Source organism: Biomphalaria glabrata, chromosome 1 (assembly GCF_947242115.1).
Source record: "Biomphalaria glabrata chromosome 1, xgBioGlab47.1, whole genome shotgun sequence".
Taxonomy (NCBI): Eukaryota; Metazoa; Mollusca; class Gastropoda; family Planorbidae; genus Biomphalaria; species Biomphalaria glabrata.
Window position 1 is genome coordinate 81,198,732 of NC_074711.1, and position 13,615 is coordinate 81,212,346.

The 13,615-nt window shown below is 39.6% G+C and overlaps 1 protein-coding gene across 1 annotated transcript in view; it reads right to left on the reverse strand.

Annotated features, from left to right (window-relative positions):
• LOC106075226 (uncharacterized) overlaps positions 1–13,615 on the reverse strand; it is a 55,855-nt gene that overhangs the window by 12,092 nt on the left and 30,148 nt on the right. Inside the window, exon 2 of the mRNA XM_013236173.2 lies at positions 6,505–6,828. Within this exon, the coding sequence (XP_013091627.2) occupies positions 6,505–6,828 (324 nt within the window). The remainder of the gene's footprint in view (positions 1–6,504; positions 6,829–13,615) is intronic.

Here is a 13,615-nt window from a genome sequence, read left to right on the forward strand (position 1 = left end):
TAGTTTGAAAAATTATAAACGTAAAAAAACTGAGTTTTCCCTAGTGACTAATTAGCTAGTAATAGTATTCAAAGATATACATAAACTGTACAAAGACAAAAAAAGAGTTCTAGGTCAAACATTCTTTAGTTACACAAGTACAGATGATAGAGTTTACACAAATATATTCTGTCAGAGATAGAGAGAGGGGGCGGGAGGTGTCTTGTAGTGGTTAGGAGGGTGTCAGTTGACCGCAACACGGCGCCAACGAACTGACAAACTCTCGATTCCCAATGGGCATCAACCAGTCTAATTAATGCATCAAAGGGGCAAACAGGGCGCCGGGCGTCTTTCCTCAACCCATGGTAGGGAATGAAAAATCTTGTGTGAAGTGTCTTGTGGGTCGCAACTTGGATAGATAAATAATGTCCGCGGAGGACACGTCGATCTAGATCAACCAGAACATTGGCCAAGACCTTGAAAGTATGCTTGATAAAAACTTGATCAAAAACGATTATAATCAGACGATAAGAACAAAAGTACAAGAAATAAATATAAACTAAAAACACTCTCTGGGCCAGACTTTGGTGATTTCCCCATCACACAGAAGATATAAGACAATGATGACAAAGACAGACACAAACACTTTTTTGTTTTTCTGACGATTTCGTCATTAAATACAATTCAACTATCTGATATAAAGACTTTTACAAGTAACTTCTGAGTGACTCGGCTGGAAATGTATATTTTAGTTTCTATGGTTATAATGTTTTGCTTCGTTTAATAAATACACAGACTGTAAGACAAATTTCCTTATGGATAATAAAGATTATTAGTAGTAGTAGTATTATATACAAAGGCAGATTAATTGAGGCTGATTCTTCATACATAGATTCCATTAATTATTTGTGCTAACGTCAGAATAAACCCAGGAACCCCACACAATTAGTGTCCCTTAGTTCCAGGTCTTGAAATCTCCGCTCCTGATTAATGTAAATGGAAATATACATAAATGTAATCAGCAAAAGATTCTTACTTTCGTTCTAAAAAAAACCCAACTAGATCTAGGTTTCACAAACAAGAAAATGCTTACTGTTAGCATCTTACTTTGAAAAGTACTTCTTCCATTTTTTCCCGTCGACACATGTCCGCCTCTATCAGCCCCATTTACACAAGGGCTTACGCGTCCTGACTGCGTACGAAACAGTAGGAGGTGGAGGTGTCTGCGATAGTTAAGCCAGTGCCACAGCGCCAGACTGTTCTGACATATGACACACACGGGCCCCCGTCACTGACAACAATGTGGCTGTCACTTTAAATTTAACTCCAGGAGTCAGCCATGAGTTGTCATGAGTTTCAGTCCAGGAAGCAGTTCAGTGAATCCCAGCATTCACCATCCTCCTCCACATAAACCTCCCCCCCCCCAAGACGGGTCACAGCCGAGAAATGGTAGGTCTAAATACCACAGAAAACTGACTCTCAGTCTTAATACAAACTGTAGCTAGCTGGGAATATAGTCATACTCACTATACAATATGGTGGAGTTATTACTTTCCTTTCTGCGTCTTGAAAATATAAAACCTTTGTAACCATAATGTTAGATCAGCTTACGATAATGTAAAACAAAATGTAAAACCAAGTTCAACTTTCTTTCTTTGTCATATTTAAATATTAAAATTTCGATAAAACAAAATAAGAAATACTAAAAATGAAATATTATATTTACTAAATTTAGACATAGATCAAATGTTTGTGGCAAAATTTTAAATTACACAAGAAAGGCACGTGAGTGTTGTTTTGATTTAAGGAATGTACACGTATGTAGTAATTACACGAAATATTGTTAATGGAATATATACATTTGTAGTCGTTTGACAAATTATGCCATATCTTTAGTTTTCATTCAAATTCGTAGTTTTTAAAAATTGTGTTTTTTGCCTCTATCCTATCCATATCCCTTAGTCGGTTGGACCGTTAGGGCACCAAGCAAGACCTGTGGACCGTCTTTCTCCATTCCTCTCTGTCTTTTGCCTTGTTTAGAACCTCTTTCAGTGGCAGGCCTGTCCATTTTTTAATGTTGTCCTCCCATAGCTTTCTCTGTCTGCCTCTTCTTCTTGTTCCCTGGAGGAAGGTCTTTGCGAGCCCCAAAGATCTTGTAATATGGCCCTAGATTTTAAGCTTGCGTTTTTTTTTTTTTACAATAGTTTGCCTCACGAGACTTAAAAACAAAATGAAACAAATCTTACAACTAAATAAGAATATTGATCATTGCCATTATATATCGATAGTAAAACAAACACCATAAAAACTATTTGTAATGGTATTGGACTTGTTTGAAAAATAAAATGCATGATTTTCCGCAACAGAATTAAGTATCATTGATATTTCCTTGTATGCTATACCAGATTGTCGACTCATGGGCTAGAAATAAAATTAAATTTTGTGGCTATCTGTGGCACTTCACATTTCCAGAGAAGATCTTTCCCCTGTGGCTATCTGTGGCACTTCACATTTCCAGAGAAGATCTTTCCCCTGTGGCTATCTGTGGCACTTCACATTTCCAGAGAAGATCTTTCCCCTGTGGCTATCTGTGGCACTTCACATTTCCAGAGAAGATCTTTCCCCTGTGCAACTTCCCATGTGACTAGAGAGGTCAATCCTTGATGCACAGGTTGGGCATCTGTAATCACCAGCAGCCATTGCACTTTATGATTGCTCTCCATGTTGATCTTTTTTCCCAACTAAAATGAACTCTCAACCGCTTCCCGTTGTTCTACAGGATCAGCCACGTTGAGGAAAATACAATTTACAGTTTTCCCTAGTCAGGTAGTCAGGTCTGTTACCCCCCAATCTCAAATTCTGTTGGGATATTCATCATCTTTGTAACATCCATTCTACTTTTTCTAATCCATTGTTGTAACGCTTTGGACTTGCAATGCGAGGTTACAGCTTACTAGTAAGAGGCTGAAAATTATGTACAGGGTCAAGGTTTGAGAGGGTAAGTGTAGACTTCAAGTTGATGAACGCGAGGCCGTGTAGGTTTTTAAGAATCAGGAGAGCAGAGTTGGCAGCTGACTTTCAATCAAGGCAAACATACTTTCTGTCACACCAATACAATGTGGCCTATTTATAACATCATGTCATTACGTCATGCCACTACATTATGTCATGACGAGACACATATAAATAGAAAACGGAAATTTCCGAAAAGTAAACATAGGCCTAACAGTCGTAGCAGTTTAGAAAATGAGAATTTAAAAAAAAATAGTTTAGCTTCCGGAATTAAGGCATTACCAAGGTATCCATATAAAGCACAGAATTTGGTTAATTGATCATATTGATGCTTTAGTATAAATATTATACCCAACTCTTTCTATAAATACATTGCACTATAACTAACCAAGCTCCGGAGAATCATATCCTAGCGAGGAACAAGTAAATGATATAGCGTGATTTTCTCATTTAATACCAAAAAAGCAAAGTGTCTCATTCACAATTTGCGATCTATAGGGCAGATGATGTAAAAGTCATCTGTTTCTATGGCCAGCGGTTAACAAATGTGTCTTTTGGCCAGTATACTGACCAACTAATGTGAAGTATCCATTAGAGTTGTGTGGACTCAGAGGCGCCCAGAAATTCAAAATCCCAGTCTTCACCTAGATTCGAACCCGATACCCCCTCGGTTCGGAAGCAAAGCGGTTTACAAGTCAGTCACCACGCCCCCATAAGGTAATAAAAAAAATATTTTCGCATTTTAGGGAGTAAGGTAAATGAAAAATAATAACTCACAAAAAAAAGATACAATTCATAATTAGACTAATCCAGTTTGAAAAATGACTTCAATTCATAATTAGACTAATCCAGTTTGAAAAATGACTTCAATTCATAATTAGACTAATCCAGTTTGAAAAATGACTAGTGTCACTTCACCTTCACATTATGTTTGAGATGGGCAAGTGTTACTACATCAGCGTTCTTGTAAACTGATAACAGGGGCGGCCCACCCGTCCCTCCCAGTACACACACACACACACACTCCCACAAGTCGCCCTGTCATTAATCATTCCCAAATAGCCTCGCGAGGGTCGCGAAAATCTTATAATCATACCCTGGATGGGGAGCTATCACTTGTGGCCTGATCAAATATAGATACATAATGTGTCTTATACTTCGTCCGATGTTGGGAAACTTTCTGACGAGGTTAAAGCCAAGCGTCATGGATCTTTCTGGAACGCTAGTGGGCTCACGTAACTATGTCTTCTGCTATGGCAATGTACTTTGATTAGCTTAATTTTCATTAACAGGAAATGAGTCTACAGTCATTTTGTTCCCTTCCTTGATCTTTACATATTGTGTATAGATTGATTGGCTATACTAATTTATTGTAATGTGATAAATTTATCTTAACAAAACAAACTAAATTTATGGTTATATATTTATGAATATTTTTATTAGGAATACGATAAATGTTATCACTTTAAAAAATAATAATGAAATACAAACATACATTTTAAAAAAAGCATCAAGTCACAAGAATTATATTAACTCTTTCTCTCCTAACTGACGATACCAACGTTGATTTCACCAGAATGAGAGAGAGAGAAAGAGTTTCACTACTAGTATTTTTTTTACACCGGCCACTGTCTCCATTTCAGGGTAGTGAAGTTTTTAGAAGGACGATTAGATTATACCAATGTAACAATCTATTTGAATGACATGGAATGAGACACAGCCCTCATATTTATACATTAGAGTGCATTGATAAATAGGCTGAGACAAGCAGCAATAGGGTCCAGCTAATATTGGGAAACCTGTACGGGGCATGTCTTATCAATATATGAGCACCGGTGGAATAAATGGCAATATTATGTCTGTCGAAAATAAAAATTCAATGTTGGGAAAAAAGAAAGTCAAATGGGGAATCTAAGAAGAAAAAAAAAGTGTTTTGGGGGTTAATTGCATATTTGAAAAAAATGGAGAACGTTATTGTGTGTGTATGTGTGTGAGAGAAGGAGAAAGAAAGAGAAATGAAGTGATTCTCAGTCCAATGTGGGAGACCATTACTGCTTCTCTCAATCCAATTGAGCGGCTCCTTTCAACATAAATTTGCCGCTACTGTCAGCACCACTAGGGGCGAAGTAAGACAGGCCATTAAACCACACTGCCGGGAGTCTCTTGGCGCCATCAACGAAGGATCACTCTTGAAGGAGGCGTAGTGGAGAGAGAGAGAGAGAGAATGAGAGAGAAAGGAGGTTAGGGGAGAAGAGAATGAACAAAAGAGTGTAAAAAGGAACATGGATAAGAAGCCCTTTAACGTTAAAACTTCTTTAGGAACGGAACGGTGACACATTGGCCAGTAGAATTAATAGAATTTCAAGACAGTCTGGCAAAAGATGTGTGGGTGAAAGTGTGTGGTGTGTGAGTTTCTGATGTGCCTCACACAAGTGTTAAGTTGGCCACTGCGTCGCTATTGACACATTCTCAATCGACAGGTCCGTATTCTAATGTCTTCATTCAAATCTTGCCGCCCAGTCACGGAACTGTCAAGGAACAATGCGCTTATACAGTGGCGTCGCATAGGTTGGTGTCAGCAGGTGCGGTCGCACCCGTCTCACCTCCACTTAAGACGCCACTGCGCATATACACTCATTCTGTTTATGAAACGTCTCCCTCCCCCCTCCCTTTTTCTTTTCCGACACCGTTTGATTTACGTTGGTAGTGCGGAGTTAAAAAATCTATTTAAAGAATGATTACGCTTCCATAGCGTAATAAAAGCTAAAATCCTGGAAAGAGAATTAGAGGTTTAGTATGAATGATGACATGGACTGTCCATTAGTGTCCACTGCAACTGAACGGACAAAATATAACTTAAGTCTAAAATGGTAGGGTTTTTTTTTTAGACAAACATCTTTACAAAGAATTTTTTGTTGGTAGTTTGGAACACATTCCTGTGTGTGAATTTATGAGAAGTAAAAGCCAGGTTTAATTCGCCAGTCTTAATTACTAGTCAAAGTTTTTGGCATGAGAAGATTGCATTTTATTTCAAAGGGGTTTCAGGTCTGTTGCAAGAGTATCTCTCGCTGTATTTGTTAAAAGGGGGTGCCAGGTTTGTTGCACGAACATGGCTGCTTCATAATGAAAATAATAAAAGGGCTGAGACCTGAAGGAGTCTGTCGCGGGTTAAAGTGGAAGAGCTAGTGAAAACTTCCCCCTTAATTAACGCTGTGAAGCTAGTCACACTTAAGCATCTTTAAGTTAGGGGCGCCATCGCTCACCTCATTGCAGCGTCCATCCAAAACAGGAAAGATAGTTTAAACGTTAGCCTCCCGTTCTACGGACACCAAAAAATTTACGTCATCATTACATTTTTTACCAATGACCGATGGGTTGGGTTCGAATCTCTATGAAGACATGGATTTGAATTTTAGGACGTCCCCGAGTCCACCCAACTCAATGGGTATTGTGAAAAGTTTCTGTTTTCAGTTTTAAGAAGAAATAATTATAACCTTTAACCTATGACCTTACCTCGCGATAAGGTCCCGTTGTATTTCGGGGTCAGTATAATGCTGATGCCGTAGTCGTCACGGATGTAATTGCACATCTCCTCCGAGCAGCACAGCAGCAGGGGCGGCGCCACAAGCCCTTTTCCAGAAGAGGTGGCGCTGATGACATCCAGGCTAAGTCTGCAGGAGGCGTAATACTCCTCGGGCAGGCTGTCCAGGCAACCGTGTGTCTGGTGGGTGGTCTCGCCCCGGACCTCGACCGCCGTGTAGCATTGACCGATGGTGGACTTGCACATGTAGCTGGTGGAGACGCAGCCGGAGCCGTTACAGTAACACCGGAGCTCACCTGAAAATAGGATTAATAAATGCCCATGACTTACAATGCATTTTGAAGACTTCAAACATTAGTTCAATATTATAGTATAGACCGGGAAAACTGGAGACATTTGTCAAACAGGGCCGGCCTTACAAATAGCGGTGCCAATTAAATGGATGCCAGCGAAGCCCATCTTCGAAATTGTGTTTACACTAACATCTATTACTATTAATTAGATCATTATAGTAACATTTATTATACATGCATAGGAATCAACTCTAATGCATTAAGCGCAAATTTAAGTTACGCCAATCGCACGATACACTAAATATGTTAACCCTCTAAGTCCTATATCTTTAAAAGACTGTGTCAGAAGCCCATGACTGATGGTGATATGCTAAATGTAAATCTCGCTGCCCCTGCCAGGCGCGTGTGCAAATTTGGAGCAATAGGTAAAATTGGCGTAGGGCCGGCCCTGCATATCACCCCTACGACATAAGTTATATCTTCATTTTAATAGTTGAACACTAAGTGTGTATCTTTATTCATTTGAGATTTTTACGAAAACAAAATGTCAAGGACACTAAAATAAACGCATTGTTGCCAATGAAAACAAAATGATCTGTAATTGTAATAATATTTTTAATGCTTGGAAGTTGATGTTCGTATTACATTTTATTATCGCCAGTTAGTTGCAGATTCGTTTTTTTTTAAAGTCTTAAGTGGTAAGAGTGGAAGCTTAATGCTTAAACCATATTGAAATTTGTGCAACAAAAGGACCTTACACATTTAAATCTCTGCAGTGCCTAAAATTACACAAAACTTGTCATGCACCTGTTTAAAAACAGAACTTATCAACGCTACTTTGTACATCAGAAACACCAAAAATACTCAGCGGACTATCTAATCAGAGATTTCCCGCCATGTATGAAAATCTCCATCTTTAAACAAATGTATCCATCTAAGTTCGGACCAATGAACCAACCAGGGGCGTAGATAGAAATTTGCCATCATTTTGGGGCCCCCGGGGGTTTTTGGAGGCCCCCCGCATTTTGCGTAAAAGTTAATATTTAATGTAAAAAAAACCCACTCATTTGGGGGCCCTGGGGATTTTTCAAATTCTCCTCGTCCTCCCTCCCCCACAGTTGCTACGCCACTGGATACAACATATGCCTAATTTACAACGGCGTCAAACTATCAGCTCACAAAAGTTTAGATCTAGGGTCAAATATATATCCGGCACGCGAGTCACGGGCCACGTCATCTCAAAGAGAAGTTTTGAGAAGACGGAGCGCAATGACGTCATGGGCGCAATGACGTCATGTGCAATAGGCACCACTGGTATAAGTCTTACATTAATCATAATATGACATTGTCGCGTAAGATAAAACAGCGGCTGATTAACGTTTCTTCTATAACTGGCGTCTGAAGACTCGTAACAGGTCTCTAGCGGGAGAGAGAGAGAGAGAGAGAGAGAGAAAAGGGAATTCCCACAAAACCCCAAGTCGTAAGACATTTAAAGATAACAATTACAAGCATTAGTCGAGGGCAAATATTTACCGCACAATAAACAAAGGAAACACAGACAATGACAGCGGATGTCAAGGTTGATAGCGTCCTGATTGCCCCCCCCCCTTTCCCTTTTTTTCTGTTCCTTTTCCACTTTGAAAAAAAAACAAAACTTTCCCTTAGCCAATGATCTTGTCAATGATCTAAAAGTCTCGAAGTAAAGCAGAAATAAAAGAGAGAAAAAGGGGGGGGGAAGAAAAGAGAAAGGTTTTGTGACTGAAAAAAAAGGGGGGGGAGTATTTTATCTTCACCAAGCAGTACGTGGATACGAAGGTACGAGAGTTGGAGCTATTTCAACTATGTAAGAGTACCGAGGCCCAGCCATTGACATGTAGCAAACAGTAGACTGACGAATTGAAGAAGAAAAAAAAAAAGATCAGACGATAATTCTTGGGCGCCTTTGTTTACAGTAGCCTCCCCTTGGTTATAAAACAACATGATTAGTGACAAATAAAAAGGAACGGGTTTGAATAAAAGGGGAGATAAACGTTTTAACAAAAATCCAAACTGCCGTTTTTTGATTTGCAGACGATACAGAGGTTTATATTTGAATCAAGTAGTTAGGATTAGAAACTGCTTGTTTTTTTTTAGTTTCTAGTAAAGCTCTTTATGTACGTGCGTGTGTGGGTGCACGAACCAATGTATGCAGTTATGTGGGTAGCCTGATTGCATTGTTGCCCTGTGCTGCCGTTGGCTACTTCAGAGGTGAACTGTCTCTGTGGAAATCTGAAGTCTTAACAATTTAAGAAATTTTAAAATGTGTAGCAGAGTGGCGTGATTCATTGATGCTTTACTGGCGAGAAAGGGGCGGGTTCGAATCCCGGGAGAAATGACTCGAGCTGAGTTATGTTTGCATAGCTCAGCACAGAAACTCTTAAAAACCACAGTTCGCTGAGCATGTAGAGCAGCATGGATGACTAGAGAGCATGGATGACCAGAGAGCAAGGATGACCAGAGAGCAAGGATGACAAGAGAGCATGGATGACCAGAGAGCAAGGATGACCAGAGAGCAAGAATGACCAGAGAGCATGGATGACCAGAGAGCATGTGTGACCAGAGAGCATGGATGACCAGAGAGCAAGGATTGCCAGAGAGCATGGATGACCAGAGAGCAAGAATGACCAGAGAGCATGGATGACCAGAGAGTATGGATGACCAAAGAGCATGGATGACCAGAGAGCAAGGATGACCAGAGAGCAAGGATGACCAGAGAGCATGGATGACCAAAGAGCACTAAGCTATTTATTGTAGCATGGAGGACGCCTTATACAAAAGTAATAATTAAAAAATAATTTCAAATCCTCATGTTCTAGTTTCACACACTAATAGCAATTAAAGATTAAAAGATAATCTAGTTCTATGGCCACGGTTTATGAGGGTGTCATGTGGCCAGCACAACGACCAACAGCTTTTACTTTCCAAAACCAATTTCATATACCCATAAGAGTTGGGTGGGGACCTTTTTTTTAAAAATCAGAAATTCCAAACATCCTAGTCGTCATCGTGATTCGAATCCAAGATGCGTCGGTTTAGAAGATAAACAATTTAACGCCACCAAGAACCATAATAACTCCACCAAGAACCATAATAACGCCACCAAGAACCATAATAACTCCACCAAGAACCATAATAACGCCACCAAGAACCATAATAACGCCACCAAGAACCATAATAACGCAACCAAGAACCATAATAACAATTTATATATATATTTTTTTAATTAGATAATTTTTACTATATGTAACGTATGATGGAAAAAAAAAGTATTCGTCGGCTTCAAGCGACGTTCATCTATTCGCATGGTCTCAAAATCTTTTGTACAAAACAACAGCAGATAAAAAAACAACAACATCAAGATTTCGACATTGGAAATTGAAACTGGGGGAAAAAAAAATATTTTTACTTTTTTTTTTTTAGTGCAAAAGCCCTATTCCCAAAATATTACAACCGGCACAGGACTACACATAACGTGACCATAATGCCGTTTCCTGTTGAAATAAAGAAGTTGCAGTTCTCATATGTTCTCAACATAATATATGTAATTTTTTTTTTTTGGTGTTAAAGCTTGCAAGAAAGCAAGATTTATTTTTTTAATGCCATGTGCAATTAACAGGAAAGCCATGAATCAGACCCAAGAAAGAGAATACTTGTCAAGTCAGGGAATATATGTCAGTTTAAAGAGAGAACGGAGCATGCACATTTCACGCGCTTCCACGGGTTTGGCTCGCGGCTGCAAATCTGACTGAGTGACAACTAAGACGGGATGAAAGAACGATTTGAAAAACGCAGTCATCACAAAATGGAAACAGGGGAAGAAAGGGGAGAGAACAAAATTAGAAGAAGGAAGACAAGTTGGTAATAAGAGAATGGTAGACAAGAGATTTTTTAGATTGACAGATGACGCTAACAGAGAAAAACATGTTTTCAACATTTTTTTTTATTTTGTTCAACAGCCAAAAAAAAAAAATGGTTCATAAAAACTGGACATTTGAGTGATCAGGAAAAATCTGGGATGTTTGTGTACTAGCAGATATACCCGGAGTGTTAAACTTATTTACTTTTGATATTCATCTATTTGTCTTTATAAACATGTCAATATATCATTCTCAATTGGCCCAATTGCTTAAAAGGTCACAATCAAATAGTTATCTTCCAAACTACACCCGCCTCTCCAAATAGTCAAATATTCTCTTTGAACGCAGGTTCGATTTTTGCCAAATGGTTGGTGAGTTCTATATCTGAAAGGGCTGAAGGTAAGTGCTTTAAGTCATCCCCAACCCCCTCCTTTTCCTTTCCCCAACTGGTCCAGACAAGTGATACGATCATAGCGAGAAAGCTAAAAGCATAAAATTGCGCTAAACAAAAACAATTGGTACACATTTTTTTAATTGAACAGGTTTATTATTGTTAGTCTAGATCTATTACTAATGGACTTAGATGACTAATCCAAAGTAATTCATACATATTAATATGAACCTTTTTTTTAAAGTTTTTTTTTGTTTGTTTTTCTTGTTTGTTTTTGTTTTTCTAAACATTTGGTTGGTTTACTTATTTGTGCTATATTCTTCATCTTAATGTGTGCTATATCATAGATGTGTGCATTGTATCCTAGATGTGGGTACTGTATCCCAGATGTATGCTATATCCTAGATCGACATAGTTTGTTTGCCACTAACCAAAGATGCTTGGACAGAATTCACCTTCTAGTCAAACTCATGACTTTTTGTTTTCTCTGGTGGAGTATTGTGTGAATATAAATACTCTCGTCTTCATTCTTTTTTTTTTTTTTTTTTTTAAATCTAACCCAACAAACAAGCCTACATTCAGTTGTACATTCAGGTGTCTCCCCACTACGATTAAATAACGCTGACAACACGGGCAGTGTGTTGCTGTGTCAAGACACAGTCGACGTGGACGTTTCACCGTGTCGCGAATGTCAAGGCATGACTGTCATCTTGTCACATCCATCACTCGGGGCGTAGAAGATCTCTTCCTTCCTCTGCTCGACCCATGCGACCCTTAACACCCCCCCCTCCCCGTACGCCACTAGACTCACCTCCAACCCTGGGAGAATGTAATAGTAACCGGTCAGTCTAGAGAACAGTTTTCTCCTTTTTTTTACCCCATGACCCATACAAGCCAAACTACAGCACTTTCTTTTCTGCTATTTGTGGGGTCATGCTGAAGGAGATCAGGTCGTCCAGAGAGGTCAGTTAGATGTCGACCGTTAAGATCAAGACTCAATGGCCGTGAGGAATAAGCTTCGAAAAGCCGTCATTCCCCGCGGAGGTTAGAATCCCAAGCTAAGCCCTACAATGACGCAATGAGGGGTTTGTGCTCCTAAGCGATGATCTTTCAGTTCTGAAGAACGTACTAGAAAAAGGAAAGCCTCGGGTTCCTTCTTTTTAGGAACTTTGAGCATTAGGAAGGATGCAGCCTCTAATTGCCATCACAGGACACAGCGGTCGTCAAACTGTTCCACAGAGCTGTACGTAAACTTGTCGCGTGGTATTTAATATTTGACAAAGCATATTGGGCAACTGAAGTGAAATAGTTGGCTCAATCATACACGCAGTCATCTTGTTTCTTGATGCTTTTGTTGTCTTTACTTTAACGTCTATCAGGCTAAGCAGGTGTCTGGTGCAATGACTAGTCACACAATGCCTCAAACACAAGCAGCGTGAGCTTGGCTCTTTAGTTCAAGGGAAGAGCTGCGTTACAAAGTTTTTTTCCTCTAATAATATGTATAATAATGTAGTCCACAGCGAGGCCATATTTCCAACAGAAGGATCAAGCGATATCCTACATTTAAGATCTCCTCTAATAATTTACTTTTTTGTGGGGGGGGGGGGGTAGGGGGGAGTACTAGAGTTTTAACTTTCGCTAAGTGCAACTCTTTCAATATATATTCTATGTCTTCCTCGATCACCATATCAAAGTCATTAATTAATACACGGTATGAGCCTTAGTTTACTGGGTTTATCTGGCCCATCTAATTGGCTTTATTAAACCTTGTGTTTAATAACTTTCGCCCTCTGGTGGGAGTTGGGTTCAAAACAAATTGGGAGGAAAATATACTCTTGATAGCCGAGGTGAGAGCGAGGGAGGAGTGAGTGGGCACGAGAGGATGCAGGGTGGAAAGCCCGGGGGCCAAGAAATAGTGTGCTGGTATACAAGCGTGTAAGCCCAGGTCTTCCCGTTAATCCCCATCTGAACTTTGACCCCCCTGGTTAAGTGCGAAACGGAGGTGAGGAAAGGTAGAGGATTCAGAGATGTTCAGCTGATTAATGAGCCAAAGGAAAGAGGATGCGTTGAAACAGATTAAATGCATTGACGCTTCCTGTGTAGCTCGTATATTGACTTGGAGCGTTTGTTTTCACGACTAACTCTAAGAGTTGAGTGTGATGTGTTGGTATTGCATGGTTCAAATCTGTAGATTACATCCAGACGTCTAGCCTAGTGATACAGTATCCAAGGGTGGCCGAGGATTCGTATAAGGTGATCAATGCACTTTAGAAATCAAGTACTTTAACACCTGGGATTGGAATCATTAAATAAACACAAAGCTTAGAAAAGGGTATGGTTAGACCAGCCCTTCTGTAGGGTGTCATTAGGTCAGCCTTTCATTAGGATGTCATTAGGTCAGACTTCTAGAGGATGTAACTGGCGAGCGCTTTTAGAATGTGTCATTCGACCAACGCTTCAGGAGAGTCACTTAGCCAGTGCAGCGATCAACCGAATTTACACA